Source organism: Aythya fuligula, chromosome 21, assembly GCF_009819795.1.
Source record: "Aythya fuligula isolate bAytFul2 chromosome 21, bAytFul2.pri, whole genome shotgun sequence".
Classification (NCBI taxonomy): domain Eukaryota; kingdom Metazoa; phylum Chordata; class Aves; order Anseriformes; family Anatidae; genus Aythya; species Aythya fuligula.
This window is the reverse complement of record NC_045579.1, coordinates 4,275,542-4,299,260: the sequence shown is the minus strand read 5'-3', so window position 1 is coordinate 4,299,260 and position 23,719 is coordinate 4,275,542. Positions and strand designations below refer to the sequence as shown.

The 23,719-nt window shown below is 42.6% G+C and overlaps 1 protein-coding gene across 1 annotated transcript; it reads left to right on the top strand.

Moving 5' to 3' along the window:
• The first annotated feature begins 2,339 nt into the window (after positions 1–2,339).
• SLC25A33 (solute carrier family 25 member 33) lies at positions 2,340–21,903 on the top strand. Its single transcript, XM_032201543.1, has 7 exons — positions 2,340–2,453; positions 11,343–11,522; positions 15,173–15,250; positions 16,672–16,772; positions 19,029–19,095; positions 20,446–20,729; positions 21,349–21,903. Exons 1-7 carry the CDS (start codon positions 2,404–2,406, stop codon positions 21,549–21,551), a joined length of 963 nt encoding a protein of 320 aa, XP_032057434.1. The 5' UTR covers positions 2,340–2,403; the 3' UTR covers positions 21,552–21,903.
• The last annotated feature ends 1,816 nt before the right edge of the window (positions 21,904–23,719 follow it).

Here is a 23,719-nt window from a genome sequence, read left to right as displayed (position 1 = left end):
TTTTGGCACCTTGCGCCTGCGCAGAGCCTTCCAAGAATTGTGGGCAGGGGTCTTTGGGACGTGGGCAGGGGTCTTTGGGAGGAAGACCCCGAGTCTTCCTCACAGTGTACTTTTCACCTTTGGTCAGGAATCTGCTGAATTGGCAGGTTTCTTAATTGCGAGAGCTGGTTGTTGCCAATTCTTCCGTTTGTTGTATCTTTATAATGAATTCCAATGTCCAGTTTTGAGATTTATAGTCCTTACGTTTGTTTCTCTGTCCGTCTGCCGCTTCCTTATCATGAGTTTCAGTGTCTTGTTTCGAGATATACAGTCCATGTCTGGGGATTGTCCTTGCCTCCCCAATGCCTCCCCAATACCTCCTTAATCACCACCAGCAAACAAAAGAGAGGTGTTAAAAGAATCATCTGACTTGCAGTAACCCTGCAAAGGGTACCAACTCTTTTCTGAGTCATCTGCTCTCCAGAACTTTCTATTCTTTGATTAATTTTCATGATCTGTTGGGATTACACTTGAAAGAAAGCTCTTCAGTAATCTCACCATTTCACAGGACCAGCTTCCTCTCTATATTAACAATTACCAAATCCATGTCACCGTATGGATCTCTGGTGTAAGTTCTACTTCATTACAAAGGGTAACTTTACAGAATCTTGATGACAGCTTGGGATCCTCGGGATTCTGGCTTGCATGGGAACCAGGTGGCCAGAGTTGTAACTTTGCCTCAGATCCCATTTGCACTTAATGCTGTATTCATTCCTTAGTCTCGACAAATGCTGTAGACTAGGGATCCCATCACCTCTGTCTGCTAGACTGATTCTGCTTTGGTAAATCATTACCCTCCAGCCACCACACAAGATCTCTTAAAGGTAAACATTCTTTGTAGCAAATTGGGATTCATCATCAGCACCTCAAAACCAGAAAGGTCTAGGACAGTTCTGAGGATCCAAGAAGGCCCACACCAACAGCACTGCCCCCAGCGTGGACCCAGGTACTGCTTCACCTCTTGGTTTTAACCCTTAAGCCCTGTTTTCCTCCAAGTAGGCTGAAGTCTAAACTCAGAGTGTGCACACCCAGCCTTCAAACCCCAGCTTCCAAAAGTCTGAGGACTTGGAATTTTGGCCTGTGCCATACAGGAGGCATGAGGTTCATGTCTGGATCTGAATTCAAACTAGGAGGCTGTTCGCCCAAGCCCGTTGTCATGATAATAGAAAACTTGTGTATATGGAAAATGTACAGACCAAGGGTCTTTTTGTACATGTTAATCTTTTCCCCAGGATTTTAGCTTTAATGTAAAAAGCCAGACATTCCTAAAAGTCCTGGCTGTGAAATTAATCCACAGCATATAAATTGATGGCATCTATCCTACAGATGAGTGTAAATCATTGCACTGGGCCAAAGGTCTTCCACTGACTTTAGGGGAGTGCAAATTTTAAAAGCTTGATGTCATGTGCCCCTTAAACATAAAGCCTGCTAAAGCTCAGTGTCGAGCCATCTCTCAAAAACACCCAGCAGCTTTCTTGCCCAGCACTGCGAGCATCTGAGCTTTCCCCCAGGCCATTCAAAGGACTAGAGGAAAGCTATGGGTTTTGAATACGCAAAGTGAGCTTTTATTTTTTGTGTGTCTAGTGAAATAATTGGCGTGTTTCCTCAGTTTGTGATATTAACACAAAACCAAAAGAGCTTCCCCCTCTACACAGCCCTGGTGAGGCTAATTCTGGGCTCACCAGTCCATGAGGGACATGGAGCTCACGGAGCAAGTCTAGCAGAGGGCTAATAAGAGGATTAGAGGGCTGGAGCACTTGTCGCATGAGGACAGCCTGGCAGAGCTGGGCCTGTTTAGCTTGGAAAAGAGAAGGCTGAGAGGGGATCTTAGCAATGTGTATAAATAATTAAAGGGAAGGTGTCAAGAGGATGGGGCCAGACTCTTCTCCGTGGTGCCTGGCAACAGGACAAGAGGCAATGGACACAAACTGAAACAGTGGGTGTTCCAGCTGATTGTGAGGGGGCACTTCTTTACTGTGAGGGTGACAAAGTTGCCTAGAGAGGTTGTGGAGTCTCCTTCCCTGGAGTATCTCCATGGAAGATGGAAGATGCCATCCTGCGTGCTCTGGGTGACCCTGCTCGGTACGGGGGTTGGACCGGACGATCTCCAGAGCTCCCTTCCAACCCCAACCGTTCCGCGATTCTGCGGATCTGTGACATTTCGGGTCTCATTTGGGCACTGGGGGCTCCTCGGGCACTTGTTGAGAGGGGCGGCCTCAGCCACGGGGCGGGCCGGGAGTGCCGTCGTGAGGCGCCGCCCGTCGCCATCTCATGCGCGCCGCTGCCCGGCCTCCGCCGCTCAGCGCCCGCCCAGCCGGATCCTGAGGCGGCGACACCGGGACCGGCACCGGCACCGGCAGCGGCATGGCGGGCACCCCTCAGGAGAACACCCTGCTGCACCTCTTCGCCGGGGGGTGAGTGCAGGGCACCGGGAGGCTGCTGCCTTCAGGGCCGTGCCGGGCTGGGAAGGGCCCCCCGGCCGCTGACGGCCCCCCGAGGGAGGCGATAGCCGTGGGGGGGGGCTGGAGCGGAGCCGCCCGGCCGGCGGTTAATTAATTAATAAAAAGGCGTAATTTGGGCCGGGGCTGCCCTCACGGCTGGCCCTGCTGTGGTGAGTGGGGGCTGGGAGCCGAAGGGTGGTTGTGTGCGGTGTGGGGGTGGCTGCAGGGCGTTAATGAGCGCTGTTAATGAGCACCGGGGGTGGCCACAGAGCTCATGGCTCTGACTGTGGGTCCGTGGGGTTGTACCGACGAGGAAGTATTAAAAAAAAAAAAAAAAGGAGAGAAGGTCCTGGTACTCGTAGTGGCCTGCTTGGCCCTTCAGGCTCTCTCAAGGAGTTGTCAGCTGCTTGGTTTTGTCGTGTGAGGCTTAAAACAAACAAACGAAAATGAAAACCAAGCCGTGTAAAATAAGGTACCACGTGAGTCTTCATTGCAGTCCAGTACGGTCATTTTATGGCGTAAAGTAAATAAATAAACAGTCATTTAATACACAGCTCGTAATTGCTGTTCCATGTACTTCTGTCCTTATGCAAATTCCTTTTTTTTTCCCCAGTTATTTAGACTAGCTCAGTGGTGGGATACTCTGTAGTGCCTGCCAGCTGACATCAGTTAGGAAGCCCCCATGAAAGCAATTGTTGGGTTTAATCTGTTTAATAGTACACCACAGTTCCTTCTGTTGCTAAAGTTCAGTCTCCTCTGACGTGCATGGGGCAGTTAATTCATTAAATACAAATGTTAAAACCATTTTTTTTAAGTTTTAAAGAGATATGGCCCTTCTGCTGGCTCAGCTGTTATGTATTGTTGTAAATATTCTCTCCCCCTGTTTCTTTCTCCCCCCTCTTTGTATTAGACCAGCGCCTGGAGGCTGTGGCAGCAATGGGAGCTGGATGTACACATGCAACTAGTTTGGGTAGTAACAATGCCTCTCCAGGGCTCTAGGTGTCCTCACAGAACTCCTTGCACAATAAATAAATAGGAATTTTAAACTCGCTGGTGTTTTAATCCAGCAATGGATGTTCAGCATCTTCCTTAGTCATTTAGTGTACCCTCCACCTTCTCCAAGGATCCTAATAAACAGTTTATGCAGGATACCTAGAAAGGCATTAGGTCCAAGCTGGTTTTGATGGAGCATGGAAGGAAAGAATGGAAACACAACAGAGCACGTCCTCCTGACCTGTCTGTTATAATAAGACTGATCCATTTTTAAAGCAGTGATGAAAATACAGCGTGGAGGAGAGGGATGGCCTTGTAGGGTATGCAGGCCTTTGAAAAATAGCTTCTTATTTAAAGTGGCACCAAAAAGTGCACTATCACTTACCTGGCTGTGATGTTACAGAAAGGAAAATGAGACAGCAAATTTAGCTTCTCTTCTTGTGCAGCAGCTTATGCTGAAGTGTTTGCCCTATACAACCAAGGGTATGTGTGTATAATGTGTTACCTTCCCACCCACCATCCCAAAAGAGATTTATTTCAGAGTCATTCCCTGTTCAAGACCCTGAACTCTTGTATTCTGTATATGTCTACTAATGCCATTACCTCTGCTTTTCAAGTAAGAAATGCAGACTTCTGGGGCTCGCTGGGTGGAACAAGTAACTGAATGTCAGTCTTAAACTGCCATGCAAGGTATCCAGTTTTGGAATTTTAGAATTATTACTGTGTTTATCTTCAGGCAATAGTCTCTGAGCAATTGATCTTTCCAATACCTTTGCAGTTTCTGTTAGAATCCTATTAAACCTTAATAAATGGGTTGTATTGTGATGCAGAGTTCCTGCACAACCAGGACCGTGGATAAAATTACCTTCTCCAGCAGATCGTGTTGGAAGCTCTGAATGCTTTATAAGTTGTGTAAGGTGCTAAGCTTTGTTCCGTTGTATAATATTTTCTGTAGATGAAGTTCATTCACTTAAAATAATTTTGTTAGAGCTTTATTATTGGTATTACATTAGCCTTCTGTGAAGGTGAGTACGGGGCGGTGCGTCAGGTGCTGAGGAGATGTAATACAACACCCTAATGTCTGCATGGAAAAGCAGGCCGGCTTACTTACAGGCAGACACAGTCCTTGGCTTCCTCTTATTTCTGTTCCTTCCTTTTACAGTAATAACAGCAAACCAAAAGGTCTTGGGATGTTGATGGGAAAATGTCTCTGAGGGCAGGGAAGATTTCAGCAGCAATGAGCAGAATGATGCTTAAATTGCACAACAGATGTAAGCATGTTTACAAGTCCGGGTTCTTCCTTCTCTGGTGAAGTCAGTGGAGTTCTTGCTTGTTTTTGTTCGGGGACAAAGCTTGGCTCAGGCTGCAGCAGAGGTGACTCCATGTTGTCTCTCCAGCTGGAATAATTCTGTTTACTACAGGGATCCTATCAGGTGATATTTAGAGGCTGCAGAGCTTTTCACAGAACTGGCAGAATACCTGAAAAAGCTAAGAACAAACTTACCTTGATTTCATAGAAGCACTGTGTGATGTCTATCCTTGAGCAGCTTTATTCAAGCTGGGGAAGCTGTGCTCTGTGAACATAACCATGTTTGTGACTTTCTCTGTCTTGGTTTTGAAGCCTGAGTCTGTAACTCCCTTGCTGCCCTGAAAGCAACCTGAGATGCCAAAGCTTTTGTAAACCACCTGGGAAAGAGCTGGAAGACACTTTGGCAAGACCGGGAAGCTGCCTTGAAAACATTGACACCTGTCTTCATATGCGTACACGGATTGTCTCAGCTGCACCAAGGGGTGTTTAATGCATGAGGTCACCGAGATTCTTGTTTAAAGCGTTGGGGTTGACCTCAGTTTGCCAGAGGGTAAAGCACAAATAACAGAACTAACATAAAGCTGCTCCCCAGAGTAGTAACCACATGAGTTGTGGGTACGGGGCCACATACAGCTCCCAGAGATGTTGATTATTACGCGATGTACTAATGCTAACAAACCATTTGGAAGATATTGTTTCCATATGTAAAATGGACAGAAGCAGTCTTCACCCGAAGGACATCTGTTGTGCTGCGTGTGGTCCAGGGCAGACCTAGACTTCATGAAGAGATTCATTCTTTTCCAGTCCTCTATCTAGTTTAGGTTTTCATGTGCTTTATATAATTGGCTAACAGTGCATCAGCCTGAGGAACACAGGAAGTGCTTGCAAGAATATTCACACCTGATGACAGCCTTGTTAGCTGGAAATACACTGAATTCTTAATATCTCAAAACTGGGGCATGAAGAACAGTCTGTATTGCTTTGAAGCTGGTTTTCCTATGGCTTCTGAGAATGCAGGAGCTTGTTTTGCTTCCAGTCTTGATGATGCAATACTGAAATATCAAAGATGCAACCTGCTCTGCTGTTTGTGCTGTGCATTTCATGCTAGACCATGTGGCACGTTTGAGAAAAACAAAATGAAATTCCTATCACAAGTGCAATCTCAGGGAAAACTTGTGTAGCACTTGCTGTGAATATGCTGCTCACCTTGAGATCTCCTTGAGCTGCCTTCACAGACACGATCCTCTGTCAACAACCAGGAAAGCAGATGCAGTGTTAGTGCAGTGAAGTGTTAAGCACCGGTCGTGCCACTGATTTCACTGGGACAGTGTCCTGCGTCCACCAGAGGGGTACAGACAGTAGCACCAGATGATTTTCAAGCTGCGTTTTGAGGTTTGAAGCAGTGTGTGGTACAATCCACGAAGCGTGAGCTGAATTGTGGCTGTCAACCTGGTTCTTAAGGTAGCCCGTTAAATATAGCTGCCAGACAGTTAGCACTAATTCTCCTCTTGTGTTTTCAGTTGACTCCTGGCCACCAAAAATTAGCTGCTCCATATGTTGAGAGCAGTGGCCAGAGGAGGAGGTTCTCCCTGATGCTGTCAGCCTGAGTTAGGAGTTACAACTTCCCTAACCAGGCAATCAGCTTTCCTTGCAACCTTGGTGAAGTCTGTGCTTCCCTGCTGAAGGATCACTGCAGGTTTGGATGCTTTTTAATTTTCAAATCTTTAACACTGAGCATTACGTCCGGTTATTCATATTAGGAGTATTGCTCAGTGATTAAATTTAGGACAGATGAAATAAGCCCTGCTCTTAATTAAGATCCTTGGCATCATCTGTATCGATTGTGCTAGTGGGCACCGGGAGTTGATTTCATATGCAAGTCAGTGATATATTGGGGGTGGGCCTTGTAAAAATAGAAAGCTGGCAGCGAGAGAAGTCGTAATTGGATTTTGAGATTAACGTTCTTGGCATGGTTTTTAAACAGAATGTTTTCTGTTTATGGAAGCAATTTATTTTTTTTTTCTGCAGGTTTTAATGTATAGCACAGGATATATCTCCGTAAACACTCAACTCTTGGCCTGAGGATATGTACTGCACTTTCCTTAATTTCTTTGTTTGGACATGACAAAGCAGAGAATCGCATTCCCCTGCTCCAGTGGCAATATATGCCTGGCAATCCTGTAGCCAGAGGAGGTATTTGTAGCCTGAAGGACAAACACTGTTTTTCTGGCAGCATGCGACAGGCCAGAGCTGATGAATTGCTGGGTGTCGCGCACTGGAGAGGGCTGTGTGCCTGTGCTGCATGCAGAGCAGAGCTGGGAACCTCTTGTTCAATGCTTGCCATGTGACTGAGAAGAGTGTACCATGGTGTTTTCTTGCCGAGGAGGTTTCTCCCTTCCGCTAACGACATTTTTAGGCGTTGCTGAGCTTTTTGCTAGATGCTGGTGCAGTGAGCAGTGCGTATCGTCTCCGGATCTGTAGTTCCACCCTGGTGTATCATTAAAAACCTCAGCCTAAACGGAATGAAGACTTGGAGGTATTGCCTCAATTGCACCTTTAGATCCTTCCAAATCACATTTACCTCGCTGCATATTCATAGTTGAATCTGCCAGGGTTGAGGGCTGTTTATGTAGCTGGGGAAGGCTGGTTGGTGTTTTTCCTTTCTTCCCAGATGAAGGCATTTGGAACACCCTAGGAGTACAAAGTGTTTCTTTTAGGCACAGCATGTTATTTTCAGCCATCTTTCCAGGGAATAGAGCAACACCAGGATGTGATGCAAAAAAAATTCCATGTGGAGGAAAATCAGCTCATCTGTACAAGATGTGTAATGCATCAAAGTCCTGACTTGAACTATATGCTGTATTTATATTTGGGATATAATGTGTGCACGCTATTGACATTCTGAGAATTGCTCTATTGGGTAATGCTTTTTTCTTAAATGTCACGCTGACAACATTAACTCTGAGCTGTTAAAGCTCACGATGCAGATACTAATTCATTGTGCTGAGTATCGGAGGATTACATATACATTCCCAGAAGTACTTAAATATTAAAGGCTGTATAAATTAACTGGATCATCAAACTTAAAGGATGGAAGGCAAGGAGCAGGCCAGGAAGGCGAGACAGCTGATGAAGGAGGGGAAATGCCAGAGAGGCTGAAGAATTGTATAGCAAGATGTCACTCTAGACTGAGCAACTGGTAGTTCAGAAACAGGACGTGGAGTTTTTGTTCTGAATTTATCAGGTGTCACTGTGAAGGTATTGTTTTAGTGTTCATAAATGTGAAATAAGTGAGGATGGAAAACAGTAGGGCATCATTGGTAGATGAACTGGGAATGAAAGAAATCAAATTGTTTTCATCAAGCTCCCTCAGATTTGCCTTTTTTTGAGGATGTTGATTACTGGGGTGTTAATTATAATGTTTGCATCTGTGTGGGATGTACGTCGTAGGGATGGTGGCAGTGTGGATCTGCAAGAGGTATCCTCAAAGCACTTCCCGCTCCAAGTTCAAACTATGGGAACAGGAAAAGTTTTGCAGGAGAAACTGCTCGTGGCCCTTCTGTTTCCCTCAAGATCTAGGTTATAGCACGTGAGCAACATGAGATGCATCTAACAAAACAGGGAAGGACAAGCTGAAGCCGTGTCCTCCAGAGTGGTATTGACAGACCAAAAGGCTCGTGTCCAAGCCCTGGTTCAGTACACAAAATAATCAGCGACCTGATAAGGTCTCTGTGAACACTGCCATTCTTGATCCAAGTGACACCACCTCAGCTGCTCTGTACCTCATCCCATAAACAACTTTGTGTCTGTATTCATCAATCAAGGCTTAAGTGATTTAACAGGATGAAGGCAAATCTCTTCCTTACACTGTCTTTCACTCTGAATGTATGGATTGTCCCTAGTTCCAGCCAAGTTTTCCCCTTTCATCAGAGAAGAGGAAGAAGCAAGAACTTAAAGGAAAAACTCACTGAAGTGTTGCTGTTAAATGAGATTGTCAGGCTTCGTGACAACAGTTTCTTCTGTTGTATGTTTGTGTCTGAGAAGCACAGCATTTAGAATCCAGGGCCTTCAGGGTTTGGCAAAGAGCTGTTATATTTTGCTGTAAGACACTATTTCAGCAAGCAAAGTAAGTGGCACCAGATAAAGCATTTCTAAACTAGATGTATCTGCAGCTGGAATTTCTCTGCCAGTCTTTCAGTGTCGTTTTCCTTGTGTTTAAAAATGATTCTTCTGGTGAAATAGTTCATGCAGAGAAAATACATTCCAGTACCTACATTCTTGTCATTTTGTAGTTCTCTGTTCCTAAACTGATTCATGTAAAGTTCTTGTGACTCAAGCAAGTAATGCTTTTTTATGTGCAAGTTAAAGGATGGGATTTTTCTCTTCTTCTTCTTCTCATGGGAAAGCTCCTTAAATTGCAGTTTGACGTTAACATCAAAGAAAGTTAAGTTATTGACTCATGCTGTTTTCTAAGGAAAGTCTAAACACAGGTTTTTGAAGGAATAACATACTTTGAAACTTGGGTAAATAAAGAAAATATTTCTTTGTCAATATGATCGGTTGTAGTAAATGCCCTTGGAAAAAAACTGAACTCCTGAGTTGTCTTCCTAAATGCCAGCTTGTTAGATTAATAAAACTTAGAGTGCTTTTTAGCCATCCTCAGAATTATTTTTAGTTGTGAAGTTTGACAGAAGGGACGTTCAAAAACAAAAGAGGAACAGAGGTGGAGAGGGAAATGGTTTGACAAGCCATTTTCAAGATGATGGATGGAAACAGGGTCTTGTGAACTCTGTGTGGTTGGCCCAGTAGGCACTTTCTGAGCCACGCTGACTGCGGGAAGATGAGAGTGTGGGCTTTTGGAGCAAGGGAACAGGTGGCTCCAGCATTGCTCCTCGGGCTTTTGTGGCAGAACATGAAGCACAACGTGTTGTTTTCATGCGGTGAGCCACCAACACTTTGATTCAGCCAGTTTGCTAACACTGGGAACTTCCAGCTTTTGCTCCCCTGTATGGCAATGGCAGCAAGCAGCGATGATACCCAGGACTGGTTTGATTTCAAGAAGATCTTTGTAGCTCTTTTGTTGCACCAGTGATAAAAGTCATGGCTGCTTTTCCATCATTGTGCTGGAACATTCAGCTATCACCAGATCTCAATAATAACAAGCTGCTGTGTGATCTGTGCTGGCAACCTTAGCCTCCCTTTTTGGGAAAGGTGTAACAGGAGAGGTTTTGGAACTTGCATAATGTCGTGCAGAACACATGGTTTGTTGAAACTAAGGTAAAGAGCAGTTAGCCCTGGGGTAAGTAAAAGCTCTGTGCTGGAAATTCTCAGGACTGTTTCAAATTTGATTATTTTCTATTATGTCTCAAAACTGATTTTTTACAGTAGGTCTCTATGTCTGGAGTGTGAATTAGGAGAGTTTGTAACAGCAGGTTGCTGCTGGCTGGAAGCTTGGTTTTCAGTTCTGGTATTACCCGATTATAGGGAGAAGACATGCCTTAAAGAATGAGGGAGAAAAAGCCCTAGAACAGGAAAAACAAACGGAGTGAGACAGTGATAAGGGCTGGGTGACAAGTTGCAAGTGTTACTAGCGGACAAGCCAAGTTAAATGTCCTTATTAAAACCATAATTTCCATTCTTTCTGCCCCCTGCTGAGTGTTTTCAAATGAGGTTGGTTGTTAGATACATCTAATGTAAGGGGTCATTAGAGGATAGGATCTTTCTTTTATATATATATAAGTAAATATATATATATAATTGTATGTTTATTATGTTATTATATATAATAATGTCTGCATGTACACACGTGTGTATATGTATTATTTCAGTGTTTGTGTCAGCAGACTTTGGGATTTCTGTTCATCTTTAGTAGCCTAAAGAACAGCAACCCCATTATTATGTTTTTCCACCCTCTCTCTCATCCTTGCAGCTTCCTCTATCCCCCCCAAAAAAGTTGATACCCATTGTTTTAAAAAGACCTAATTTACAGTCATTTTTCTCTTTGCTAGTTCTGTAGGCAGCCGTTTTGATCATAAGTACTAAATGGTGAAGGGTTATATTGCTGTGTTTTCAGCCTACAGTGTCCTAATCCCCAGTTGCTTGTTTTTATATGCAAGATTCCTGCTTTCCATAGGAAAAATCCATCCAAAGCTATGTCTGTGTAAGGAGCACAGCCTCTGAAACATGGGTGCCTCTGAAGTTTTTACAGGCAGAATTCCAAGTCCTGACAGACTCCGGGACCAGCAGATGGTCATGGATTGTTGTTGGGGTTGGGTATTGTCTTCGTGTTTCACCCCTCCAACCTCATCGCTACATGGGATCATCATTAGTCATCAGAAGTGTTTCTCAACCTTCTCTCCCCTCCTCCAGGGCTTGGGAACTGTCTCCCTTTCCCTGGTGGAAGAACTGCCCTGCTTCTTGATAACTTGTCCACAGCATGGAGCAAGTGAAGTCGAGTCTTTATATTTTTTTATATTTATACTCAGTGCTCTTGTGACTCAGTCTATCTGTGCAGCCATGTTTTACTGACTCTGTCTTCTGTTTAAATTTGTGTTTTACAGATGTGGAGGAACAGTTGGTGCCATCTTTACTTGTCCCTTAGAAGTAATAAAGACACGGCTCCAATCTTCGAAGCTAGCCTTCCGGGCTGTCTACTACCCGCAAGTCCAGCTGGGGACCATCAGTGGTGAAGGAATGGTTAGGCCAACATCTGTATCACCTGGGCTCTTCAGTGTTCTCAAGTGAGTACTCTACCTGTGGTCCTTTGATGTTAATTGACGCCAGAGATCTGAGTTTCGATTCCTCAGTGCAAACAGGCAGTGCAGATTTTGCTTCAGATTTGCACTGGAAGGATGCAGATCAGTTGGGCTTCTGCATTCAGCAGTCGAAAGATAAATTATTCTTTTAAAAACACAGATAAGTTTCCTGAGTATTCCGTTAAGCTTCCACGGAAATTTGCTGCTAGCACTCAAAAGCTTTCCAAAGCAAATTGATTTGAGTAAGAGTCTGGAAGTGTTATTTTTAAGTTGTCTATTCAGATTGGAGCTTTTTGGTAGTTATTAAGTTGTAAGGATCAATACATAGGATATGCCACAAACTTTTGGTACTGTTTAGCTTGCAAGAACTATCATAGAAAATATTCTGGAAGAAAGGTTTAATTATTCATTATTATTTTGAACAACAGAGAGTATAGTCTTTGTGTTTTATTGGGAATTGTCATGTTTATTATCTCCTTGGAGCAGTGGAACAGGTAATCCTTACTAGCTGGGGCCAGTTCTTGGTACAATGAAGGACTGAATTTGAGTCATGTACTCCTTGTCTTTCTTTCCTGGAGCCATTCCCAGTTTGCTTTGAGTGGCTGGTGAGAGATCCTTGTTTCTATTGCTGCCCAAGCTATTTACCTGTTTGATGGAAGGAAGTTTTAATTCAGCCTTTTCCTGTCACGAACTCTTTTGGAAGCTTAATTTAGAAGTGAGAGCCTGTGGCCTTTTCTGCTCCTTAATGGAGCAGTGCTGTAATGATGTTTCTGATTCTCTGCACTTAGTGATTCATGCCAGCCCCTGATCCATCTTTGAAGCCTGCCCTGCTTTTAGCATCCATTTGAACCAGGTGACCTCCAGAATTCTGTGATCCCATATATTTTAAGCTGTGCTTGTCTGCTCTGTCGTGTGGATGATCTGTAACTGAAACTTACAGGAGTGAGGGAAGGGCACTTTTTGCAGAAGAAGTCTTGCCAAAATACGCTTGGAGCTTCGCAAGCTCTTATCTTTTCCTCAGCTGTATCTGTCTTAATGAGATCTCTTCTGTTTGTTATTAGTATGTTGCTTCAGCTAATTATTATTGTGCATCAATCCTGTCGACACCTGTATTATTCAGTCACTTTTCTTGGTTCAGATTGCAGCAGCTGATGCTCTAGCTGTTCCCTTTTCAGATGTATATTCATAAAGAAGATGAAACGTGAAATCGTGCCTCTTAGAACTGCTGACTAATTTTACCAGCAACTCTGAAGGACAAATCTCTACTATTATATTTCCTATCAAAGCACAGTAAAGTTCTGGTTCAGACCTCACGCAAATGCATTGAGGCACGCCACATTTGGATCACTGGGCACACGACGGGGTAATGCAGAGGAGGTCCTGCTTAGATCAGGTAGTAGAAATGCCAAAGAAAATAGCTAACTTGACTAGCAAAACAAGTTGAATGATTTATGTAAGGCCAACACACTTGGCAGGTTGCCTGGGGAGAAGCTGCACGGTTATATAACAGTACAGTGCTAACTCAAATTCTCTGCAGAACGAGATGGCTGGAGTCATTCTGGGACTTGAGTTCCTGTGTTGTAAACACTGCTTCTGTCCCATGCCAAACACTTTGTATATTCAGAGGTGAATCTAGAGCAATCCGTGACTGAAAATGTGAAGCAATGCCAATTGCCTTCGATTTTCATCTCTTTTTTTCCCTTTGTACTTTTTTTTCTCCTTGCAGCATTGGACTTGAGAGAGCTCTGACTCAATGAAGTGGTAACTTAAAGGCACGAGGTTCTCAGTTTATTTCCTCTTCCCATCTTTCTCTGAGATCCTCCTTTTAGGGAGTTAAAAAAGGGGTTAAAATTGAGTCAACCATTTAATATATTTATTAAGCTCATTAAATTCGGTGACTATGATCCTGAGTTCGTTTTACTTAGGAATTGTTCAGCTGCGTGTATCACCAAGCTTTTCACCTATTTACCCCAGAGGATTAAGAACTGAGAGCAAAATAATCATGCTTGCTGTCATTCCCTTGGTGGCAGTATCCATGAAGTGCAGGTAATGCTATTGATTGTGATCTTTGTGATAAAACACAAGTGCATGAAGGAAGAGGAGGAAGTTAGGTCTCTCTTCCACCCCTTTCTCAATCCTGGTCATGTGTGCATGACCAAATTGGATGTGAATTGAATTTTCTGTTTTAGGAAAGCCATATGGCTAAAGAAGCAGCCCTTTAGAGCCATCCATATAAAATCTGTCTGTGAGTTAAAGGTGTTGAGTATGAAGGCCCCTTAACTGCTGTAAATAGAACAAAAGTAGGTACTCAGGAGGGCAAGTTAAGCCTGCTGTTGAATAGAAAGCACTCCAGAAGGACAGGCTGTTTTTGTCTAATCCGTTTAAGATTCTGATGAGTCACCCCAGCTGGAAGCTGCAGTCGTGACTGTTAAGTGACAAAGAACAAGTAGTTGGTGGATCTGTATCCTTGGAGACACTCAGCCCTGGAGTTTACACAGAAAGTTCAACTTCACTGCAGAAAAAGCATTTCAGAAGCTCCTGTATCTTCTTCTGTCTAATGAGCTTGTTTTTGGACCCTGTGGGGAACGTTCCCAACAGTGCTAATGACCTAGAAAGCAAACTCTGAAAAATGGGCATTTCAAACAGGTGCACGTGAACTACACCTGGGACCTGGTGTTATCTGGGTTGTATTGCACGATTTTCCCATGATAAGCCTTTAAAGTGGAGAGCTGCCATCTAGCAGGTTGTGCACTGACATCCCGATGGTGACTAGACCGTACCTGGCTGTCACTGGTGAACACTTGGCTGTGTTTCCTAGTGCTTGGCTGTCAGGTTATTCCTTGCGAATATGTCTCCTGGTAATAGTGGAAAGATTTGTATAAGGTTAGCTCTTTTTTTAATGAGGCACCTGAGCAAGGTATTGTACAGAGCTTGACAGCTGCTGGGGAAATGGCTGAAAATGGCTTTGGAAACCCAGACTGGAGCAATTGCAGAATTGCAGGAAAAAATAATTTGGTTGTTTTCCTGCTTTAGACCTGGCCATGAAATCCAGCAGCAGTGATGCACAGGAATACCTCTGTGCTTGGTGTTTCCTTTGGAAGGATGCAGAATGCCCTCAAAATCAGAACAGTTACCCTGAGACATAGCTTGTGATACGGTGCTGCATTCAGCTTTCACTCTGGGGGAAAAAATCACATTCAATTGTGAAAGGGAAGAGGGCTCCTTTTTCTTTTTTCCACATGTCTCTATACAGGCAACAAACTCCTGAACTGCTTAAATTGCTCGGATACAGAAAATGCCAAAAGTATTCTGTGTTCATCAGAGTCAACTAGCATTGGATTCTCCGTGAAACTATTTAATTCAGTTCCTGACAGCTTTTCAAAGAATGGAAATTGTAGCCTTCTGTCATACAACACACATTGGCCTGTAGCACGCTGAAGTTTTACAGCACAGTGGCTTTTATCCAGTAGTCTATAATTCTAATTTTCAAGTCTGTTGTGTAGCTTGAGAGCTAACAGGTTCACAGCTAATACTTATTTCTTTAGCACAGTTCTTTTGACCACCTGCCAGAATAAGAAATTTAACTTTTAACCCAAATACTACCCATTTTTTCCCTTGTTTGTTTTTATTTTAAGGTCAATTCTGGAAAAAGAAGGACCAAGGTCGCTCTTCCGAGGTCTGGGTCCAAACTTGGTTGGAGTTGCACCATCAAGGTAAATAGTTAAACTATTGCTAAAAGACACGTTGAAGGCACCGACCCGAATGTTGTAGTTTGTTTGTGATTGAGAATAGGTCAGAAAATTATCCCATCTGTAAACTTAGATTTTGAAGAGTATCAGATGTGCATATGCCAACAAATAATTTTAAAATTTGCTTTATACTTGTATGACACTGTCTTTCAGTTACATGTATCAATCACTAAATATATTCAGAACTTGCTTCTCATCAATATTCATATCCTCTTCTCAAAAGTGATGAAATTATGAAAGTCAGTACCTGTCCTTTTATAAATGAAACCTGGATCTGACAGATTTGTCATATTTTACTGGCTTCTGTAAACTTTTATGTGTGTATCTTAGCTGCTTCTTTTGATCTGTGCTTTCTGTTATCAGTGGAACTTAGTTTATGATGCTATCCTCAAAAACAAAAAGTGGGGGGCAGGGGATATTTTAGCCTAGTACTAAAGGAGAATTTAAATTTAAGGTGTAGTTTAAATAAGTCACTTAAGTGGCTTTTGCAATGACTTTATGCTTTAGAAAACAGGGGAATATACTGTAGAAATATCTGCAGGGTTAATGTTAATCTCTCTAGTAAGGCCTACCACTTCCCTGGGAATATTTAAGTGTTTCCCAGACACTGACTAGGAGCTAGATGCAAGGTGAAACAGGAATACCTGTCTGGTCCTTGACTGCCTAAATTCTTCTCAAATGAAAAACTGCAGCTGAGGGTCAGGGGGATGGACTTGCAAAGCTGTCACATAACCCCAAAGGTCTCCCCACTCTTTTCTAAACAGTAACAACAAAACTACCTATAATGGTTGTATTTGGAAGCCTTGCAGGCACCTAATGTTTGCTTTCCACACATACCAATGACAACCTCTTGGCAGGGCTGAAGATTTTGTGCCTAGCTAATATTAAAGCATTGGCTGTTGCAGATCTTGCTGTGAGTTTTTACTTTTTGCATGCATTATGTAGGGATTTGAGATGGGTAAAACTGTTTTTCATTTCAGCCCAGGGTTAACTGTTTCAAGTAGGAAGTGCTGCTAAGGCAGCTGTAGCTCTGACCCCTTTTAGCATCGGCTCAGAGTGGGGATGTGACTTTCCCGAGGTTACAAAGTGTATTTAATGCCAGTGCCGATGTTAGGATCCAATCCAACTTGCTTTATCTGCACGACCACGTTGCCTCCCATCTCAGACTTGGTATGAAAGTAAAATATTTCTGCTTTGTGGCTGTCAAGTCAGGTAGTGGCATTGTATTGTAAGGAGAAAAAACATCTTCAGACTTGCAGATGGAAGCAGTCGTATGAAGGCCCCTTTGGAGAAGGAGTCTTGTTTTTCTGGAGGGGGTAAAATAGCAACATGTCTGACTTGATGTCATGAGTATCACATTGATTTTCTTCTGTTATTTTCCACAGAGCTGTCTATTTTGCATGCTACTCCAAAGCCAAAGAGCAATTTAATGGCATTTTTGTACCCAACAGCAATATTGTGCACATCTGTTCTGCAGGTTCTGCAGGTAAGTGTAATTCATCTTCCATATGGTCTGCCACAATACCCCAGCGTCCAGCCCCTCAGCAGTAGCAGGAATGTCTGCATTGGCATCTGCGTGGCTCTGAGATGCAACTTAATTCTTTAAAGCATTTATTGCAGGTTGTTATTGCTTCAAGATGTATTCTGCCCCTCTCAGTAGCTAGAAAGTGAGTAGAAAGAATCGTAAGGCAGGGACTGGACTTTCAGTCTGTGCAGGACCTGGGAAAATAAACCAGTCTTGACTGAGGGCTGTGGATAATTGTGATTGATATGTGAACGAATTTAGAGGCAGTATGTGGCTCATTCTGAAACATACATGTGGTTTGTGCTTGTATATGCCAGAAAACATTAGGATCTATTACTAGGTGTAGAAGGATATACTTTCTAGGAAATATATCCAGCACTGATCTCCATAAAAGGGCGAGATCGGGAGACGTGACCAAGTTCATGAAACAGAGGTATGTAAAAGGCACTCCTAATGAGCCAAAGTTCAGAGACTATTTAAAAATAAAATCTGTGAGGCTGGAAACATCCCGTTCTCTGGAAAACAAACAGACGAGTGCTTGGCAAGCTTGCTACGGAGACTGTTAAAGAACACACTCTCTGAAGAGCTTAAATTGGTGTTTCACAATGTTACTGAAAAGGTAAATACGCTCTTCTCTAGCATCTGGTTCTAACAGCCATGTATTGGTGCAAACTAAAGAGTTGATAGCAAAGGTATTGCATGTGCTTGTTATGTAATGTTGTTGTAGGAAGCCTTAGCACCTTTTCAAAAAGTCATCCTCTCATATGCGAGGAGGCAGAGAAAAGGCATGTAAGACTTCACAGAAGAGCCTAATAAATAGGTAGACGGATCTATATGTATGGTTTGTATGTATCAGTCAACTGGCAGTTGTCTGCTTTGTAACCTGTGCAAGCCTGTGACGCTTACATCCAGCAAGGCTCAGAAACTGAACGCTGCCTGAAGTAATAAAGCACTTTAAAAGCGTATTGGTGCAGCTGGAAATCCTTTTGCTTTGGCCTTCACAGATTTTTGTGCCAATATACCAAGAGACAGTGCAGTGATGCTCGGCTGGCACAGAGCTTTCCATAGGTTTCATAGTACCCCTGTGAATGAGTCAGGGCGGCGTTATTTATTTCTCCTGTCTGTGAACTTCTATGCTTTGTCCACATTCAGTGTTGAGGGAGGTTTTAAGAAATCGCTGAAGCGGATGGAAACTGATGTAGACACATGCTTGGCTGTCTTCTTAATTAAAGATTTTTTCAAAAAGGGCTTCTTGAAACCATGAAATCAGTATTGCAGCTACAGAACAGTGAATAGCAGCATGATCTGATCTTTGTTTCTGAAGGACAGTGACCCTTTCAGTGTTACTGGAAATATTCTACAATCAGCTTTTGGAGGAAGCCAAAGGCAGTCCTCATGGAGTTTGATCCCAGGAGTTTGCCACCTCCTAACTTACCGTATTTGCAGAGAAACCATGTTACTGTTCAACACTTTAAAATGTTTCTAGATTTTTCTTTAGTAAGTGGAGGTAAATGTTTTTCTAACTGAAATGTAGTAATTTCTCTAAACAGTTTAAAAAAACAAAAACAAACACAACAAAACAAGTTAACGGACATCAGCAACCCTTTGATACTGTTTTAGCCAAATTGTTTTGGTTTGTTGTATTTTTCCTCGCAGGATGGGAAAATATTTTGTTGTCAGAAAAACATGACAAACAGAGGCATAGTTGAGCGGAAGAGCCCCGCTAGTTCAAGCATCGGTCACCAGAGGGATCATTAAACATCTTTCCCAAACTAACCCCATAATTATGGGTGGATTTCATTAATGAGATGGCTCAATGGCACCACCTAGAGCCTTGGGGAAAGCAAAAGACTAATACGCGTGTGTGTTCCCCACAGGTTTTCCTTTTATGTATTTTTCAAAACCCAGTTGGTAAGCTGGTAAGCTATCTTGCCTACAGTGGTCTTTAGGAATGTGAAGTTCACATTAGGACAGGTATAAAAAGGAAGGAACCCATATGAAATTCCAAGGCCATTGGATGATACCTTCTGAAGTTGAATATAGATAGTTCTCTGGCAAGAGCCACGTTGTAAGCTACACACCTGCATGTCTTTTGAAACCTCTGGAGCTGTGACACTAGAACTGTGTCACTGCTCAATGTATATGGTTCCTATTTGCATGAACAATGGCAGTACACTTGCCTGGATTCAGCTGTACTTTTTCTTCTCCCTTTTTCAGCCTTTGTCACAAATTCCCTGATGAATCCTATATGGATGGTGAAAACCAGAATGCAACTGGAACGGAAGTAAGTGACAGAGATGGGATACTGCTAGGTGGCTAAGGGGAGCCTCTGGAAAACTTAAAAACATAAAATGTTTTTATTGATGGTCTTTTAGACTTTGACTGAACTTGATTTTTCTTTCCCCTGACTCCCACCTTTCAAGCTGCCATCCTTTTGCCTGGTCAGGCTGAAGGTTAAGGTTTTTGGTGTTACACTTTAATTTTGATATACAGTTACTACTGAGGGGGATGTGGAAGTTGCCTCCAGTGCTGAGTTAGATTCAGGTTTTGTTTCCGCTGTAAACATTGAGTAAATTTGGGCATAACATTAATTTGCCCTTAGATCCCTGCTTACACAGTCTTCTGTATTTCAGGGGTTGATGTTGAGCCTAAATACGTCAAGGACTGAAGTGCTTTGATAGGGAAATAATAGAGGCCATGGAAAGGTCAGAGGAGCCTGTATGGGAAGCCAAACACGAGGTTGCAGTGTGTGTCCCACTTGGCAGCATCACTTGTGCCAGCCCCAGATCATCCAGATGTGTGTGTTACTGCAACAAACCAAGGTTACTGGTACACAGCTAGGTAGCTGTGAGCAGAAAGGGTGATGGTTTTTAAAGTTTAATGAAGCAGGATTAGTTTAGTTTCATAAAACATTCTAGAGGCGGTAAGAATCTGTTGCAGTGGTTTAATGTTCCCTTGCTTCTTTCAGCATTGTATTACTGTTAAGTGTACCTCCTGAGGGCAGAGAGGGAATTTGACAGTGATATCTTTTAGCTGAGCAATTCACAGTCACTGGTGGATATTGAAGCAATGAGGGACTCTACTTATGACTCCTTCGAATGGAAATTCTTTCCTGCAAGGATGGGTTAGGTGAGATAAGAAAGATCCTTAAGCACAGCACAACTTATAAATAATTTATAAGCCTTAATTCTAGCGCTTCACGGGGTGGCACCTTTGAACTGCATGCTGCCTCTTGAAAATGAAAGATCGCTTCTCATGTGGGAGACCTCTGTCTTTTGGTCTGCTGAAGATGGCTTTAAATTGAATTACTACCTTAATACAAAGCAGTGTGTTCTCAATGTTTGTTGTGTTTTAAAGCATTGGCTTGAACTGTCACAGACTGGATAGGACTGGAGCTGTAGGAATGATTACAAGTCTGTATTAGTCAATTAGCAAAGCCAAGTGTGCACTCCTAGCATGATAATCCTGCTCTGTGCAGCTTTCCTAGAAGAATTTTTGTGGTAAAACTTAGTAGAGAACCATTTCTGTAGTTAGGGGAACTACTGAAAACCATGAGGCTGTGGGGTTTTTGTTTTTGTTTAATCTTATTTCTCATTCTAGGCTCATTATATTCTCTGTTTTGTTTGTTTTTCAGAGTGAGGGGTTCAAAACCAATGAATGCACTGCAGTGTGCTAGATACGTTTACCAGACAGAAGGTATCCGTGGCTTTTATAGAGGCCTGACTGCCTCCTATGCTGGGATTTCTGAGACCATTATCTGCTTTGCTATTTATGAAAGTTTGAAAAAGCACTTAAAGGAAGTCCAGCTGCCCCCTTCTTCTACTAATGGGACCGAAAGGAACTCCACAAACTTCTTTGGACTGATGTTTGCTGCTGCTGTTTCCAAGGGCTGTGCCTCTTGTATTGCTTATCCACATGGTATGTTAACTTTTCCATTTATGACTGCAAAAGAACAGCTGTTGCCTCTAATCCAAGGCAAATGTTGGGTTTTAGGGTTGTAAAATTCTTGGCTGTTTGAATGACCAAATGCATGTTACTGCAGCATGTGTGTATGCATTGGCATTTCCAGTTCTGGCCCCATTATTCCTAGTTAGCTACGTGGTTTTCTGGTCGTCTGGTTATTTTAATTCACACATGAGGCAATAAGAACTCAGAAAAAGGATGCGTGCATGCAAACCAAGTGTGGGAAATGCTTGTGGGGTGAACAGAGGTATTTTTGGATAAATGTGAATGTTGTCATGGTTATATACAAAGAGCAATATTGGCTATGTGGGTGGGCATCAATAAAGCCTTTAGGTTGAATAATCTAAATGCAGCTTGAATAAGCACCTAATCCATATATTCCACGTGGAGGGGAAGTCGTCTTTAACTTTCCTCCTTGCCTGCAGGGCAGTCTGGAAGTCCTGGCTAGCAGGCGATGGATGCAGGAAGGATTTAATGTCCATGGGCATTGCATATTCTTTCTTGGTCTTAGCATGTTTCTTAACGGAATGGTTTAAGTCTTGTTAACTTCGGGCTCTCTTTCTCTTTTCTACAGAGGTCATACGGACACGGCTGCGAGAAGAAGGCACTAAATACAAGACTTTCATTCAGACAGCACGTCTGGTAGCACGTGAGGAAGGCTATCTTGCCTTCTATAGAGGACTCTTTGCCCAGCTCATCCGACAGATACCAAACACAGCCATTGTGTTGTCGACCTATGAGTTAATTGTGTATCTGTTAGAAGACCGCGCAAAGTAGCAGAGCCAAGACTACTGTTACAGACTGTAGACCAATTTCTTCATTGAACAAATAGTCCTTTATGACTGCTGCAGGTGGCAGTGCTGGAGGAAGAGCTACGAGTCTGTGATCACCTGCTGGATATTTTCCTTTTGGATTCATGCTTTCTGAAAGGTCTTGAGTCATTAACGTTAATAGTTAATTATAACTTTTTTTTAACTTAATGATAATTAAACAGCTACTAAATTAAATTACACTATTTAATTTATGTTTGTCCTTTTCCTTAAGCACAGCCATTGTGGTCAAGGAATGTACCTCGTACCATCAAGTGATCTCTTGGACTGATGTTCATTAAAACTGTATTAAAACTGAAGAACTGGTTTGAAAGTTGGTCTTCCTACCACTAATGTCATGTCACTTTTTAGCACTAAAATGCCCAAATAACCTAATGCCCAAATAACTTGGAGAGGTCTTCTGTTTTATTCATGGTTCATCATTTGTTGCTGTGTGAGCATTCTGGAGTGTTCAGGTGTCACACCAGCATCTCAGAAAAGCCACTTACAGTGGCAGTGTTGCTGGGATGAGATTGTGGGAGGCTCTTTAGTAAAATGTAATTATTGACAGTACTGGGTGCACCTGAGTGTTAGTGTGTGTAAACTGATCTGTCCCGACTGACAGCTTTTAGACCTTGCTTTTGTGAAGGACAGAGAGCATAAGGGCAGTTGGTGTTTGTGGGCTGCTGACCTGCAGAGATTCCGTGAGATGTGCAAACTTGGTCGTGTGTCCTGACATAAGCCTCCCGCTACTGTGAGGCTTTTTTGTGTTGAATTTTTCTTATACTTCAGTGCTAGGGGTCTGGAGAGTGGAAGAGGAGATAGTCTATAGTGTCTGGGACCTATGAATGCAGCTCTGGATTCTGCTTTATAACACGATGTTCAGGAACAAGTCTCTCTTTGTTTGATGTCTTTGTAGAGCAGTGCTTCTGGTGGTTATCTCACAGACATGTCAGTGGAGTTAACACCAAAAAAATATAGAGCCTGTATAAATATTTTCTATTGAAGGAAATAAGGATCTGCTAGTCTAGTGCAGCTGCTGGAACAGTGCTCACGTTTCATATAAAAGTTCTGCTTTCCCCATCAAAGACACATTATCAAAGGGGTATTCAGCAGTAGTCACGATAGAGTTCTTACATTTCAGTTATAAATCAAGTATCCTGCATAATTTATATAATTAGTCCTTTCATAAGCATTAAAATGTACTTTTAATTTAATAATTTCTTTACCACTTGCACTGCAGCAATACTGTTTACGTATACGTAAATATGTATTACATAAAATACTGTTTCCATGTAATTCCTGGCAGAGCAGGATAACATATTTTAGAACTTAAATATAATACATTTTTAGAACTTAAATGGATAGATCTGTGCTTTGCTTTGGCTATCTTATGCTCTTCTATTCACTGGTGTCATTTGCTTTGACAGCTGAGGCAAACACTCCAGCATTTGAGCCCAGCTTCAGTCTTCCCTGCTGGCGAACCGAACAATGAGCTTCTCATGATTTGAGCAGGTGTTGAGTTCTTGAGCATAACCCAAGTGTTTATGGACAACTTTTGACTTCAAGGAGCACATACAGTGGAGGTGGTGTTTGGACTTGGAAAGATCATGCGAAGCATTAAGAAACAGCCTGTTAGTGAGTAGGGCTGGCTTTTAGAAGAGAAAGTTTTGGGGCTATTATTTTGTTGTAGAAATATAATGGGTTGATAACTGGATTCAAACCTTCATGTTTATTCTCATTAGAAACTAGCTGGTGACTGGTACTTGATGTCATATTTGACATCAGTGTGATGGAGGAGCACCGAGCAAAGAGGGGTAGAATGTATGCATACCTCATTATGAGGCAAAACAGTGCAAAAATAACTGATTTCTATTGTGTTTCACTGAAAAGAACATATCATGTTACCCTTAAGCTAAAATAAGAAACAGCTGAGTAACTAAAAACTGGCTTTTTTTTTTTTTTTAATGGAGATGATGAGCAGCAAAGCTTTAGTCTCTATGGGAGTCATGCGGTGCTGTTTCTATTTTTGAGAACCAGGACACTTGTGCTGCTGCTTTGAAACTTTTTTTCTGAGACTTGCTTTCTTAAATTAGCGTTCCTCTGTAGTCACAGTACACTGGCTCACTTACAAAG

Coding starts and splice junctions, on each gene's coding strand:
- SLC25A33 (XM_032201543.1), top strand. CDS start 2,404: ATGGCGGGCACCCCTCAGGAGAACACCCTGCTGCACCTCTTCGCCGGG. Junction 15,251..16,671: donor GTTGGAGTTGCACCATCAAG/GTAAATAGTTAA, acceptor TATTTTCCACAG/AGCTGTCTATTTTGCATGCT. Junction 19,096..20,445: donor AGAATGCAACTGGAACGGAA/GTAAGTGACAGA, acceptor TTTGTTTTTCAG/AGTGAGGGGTTCAAAACCAA.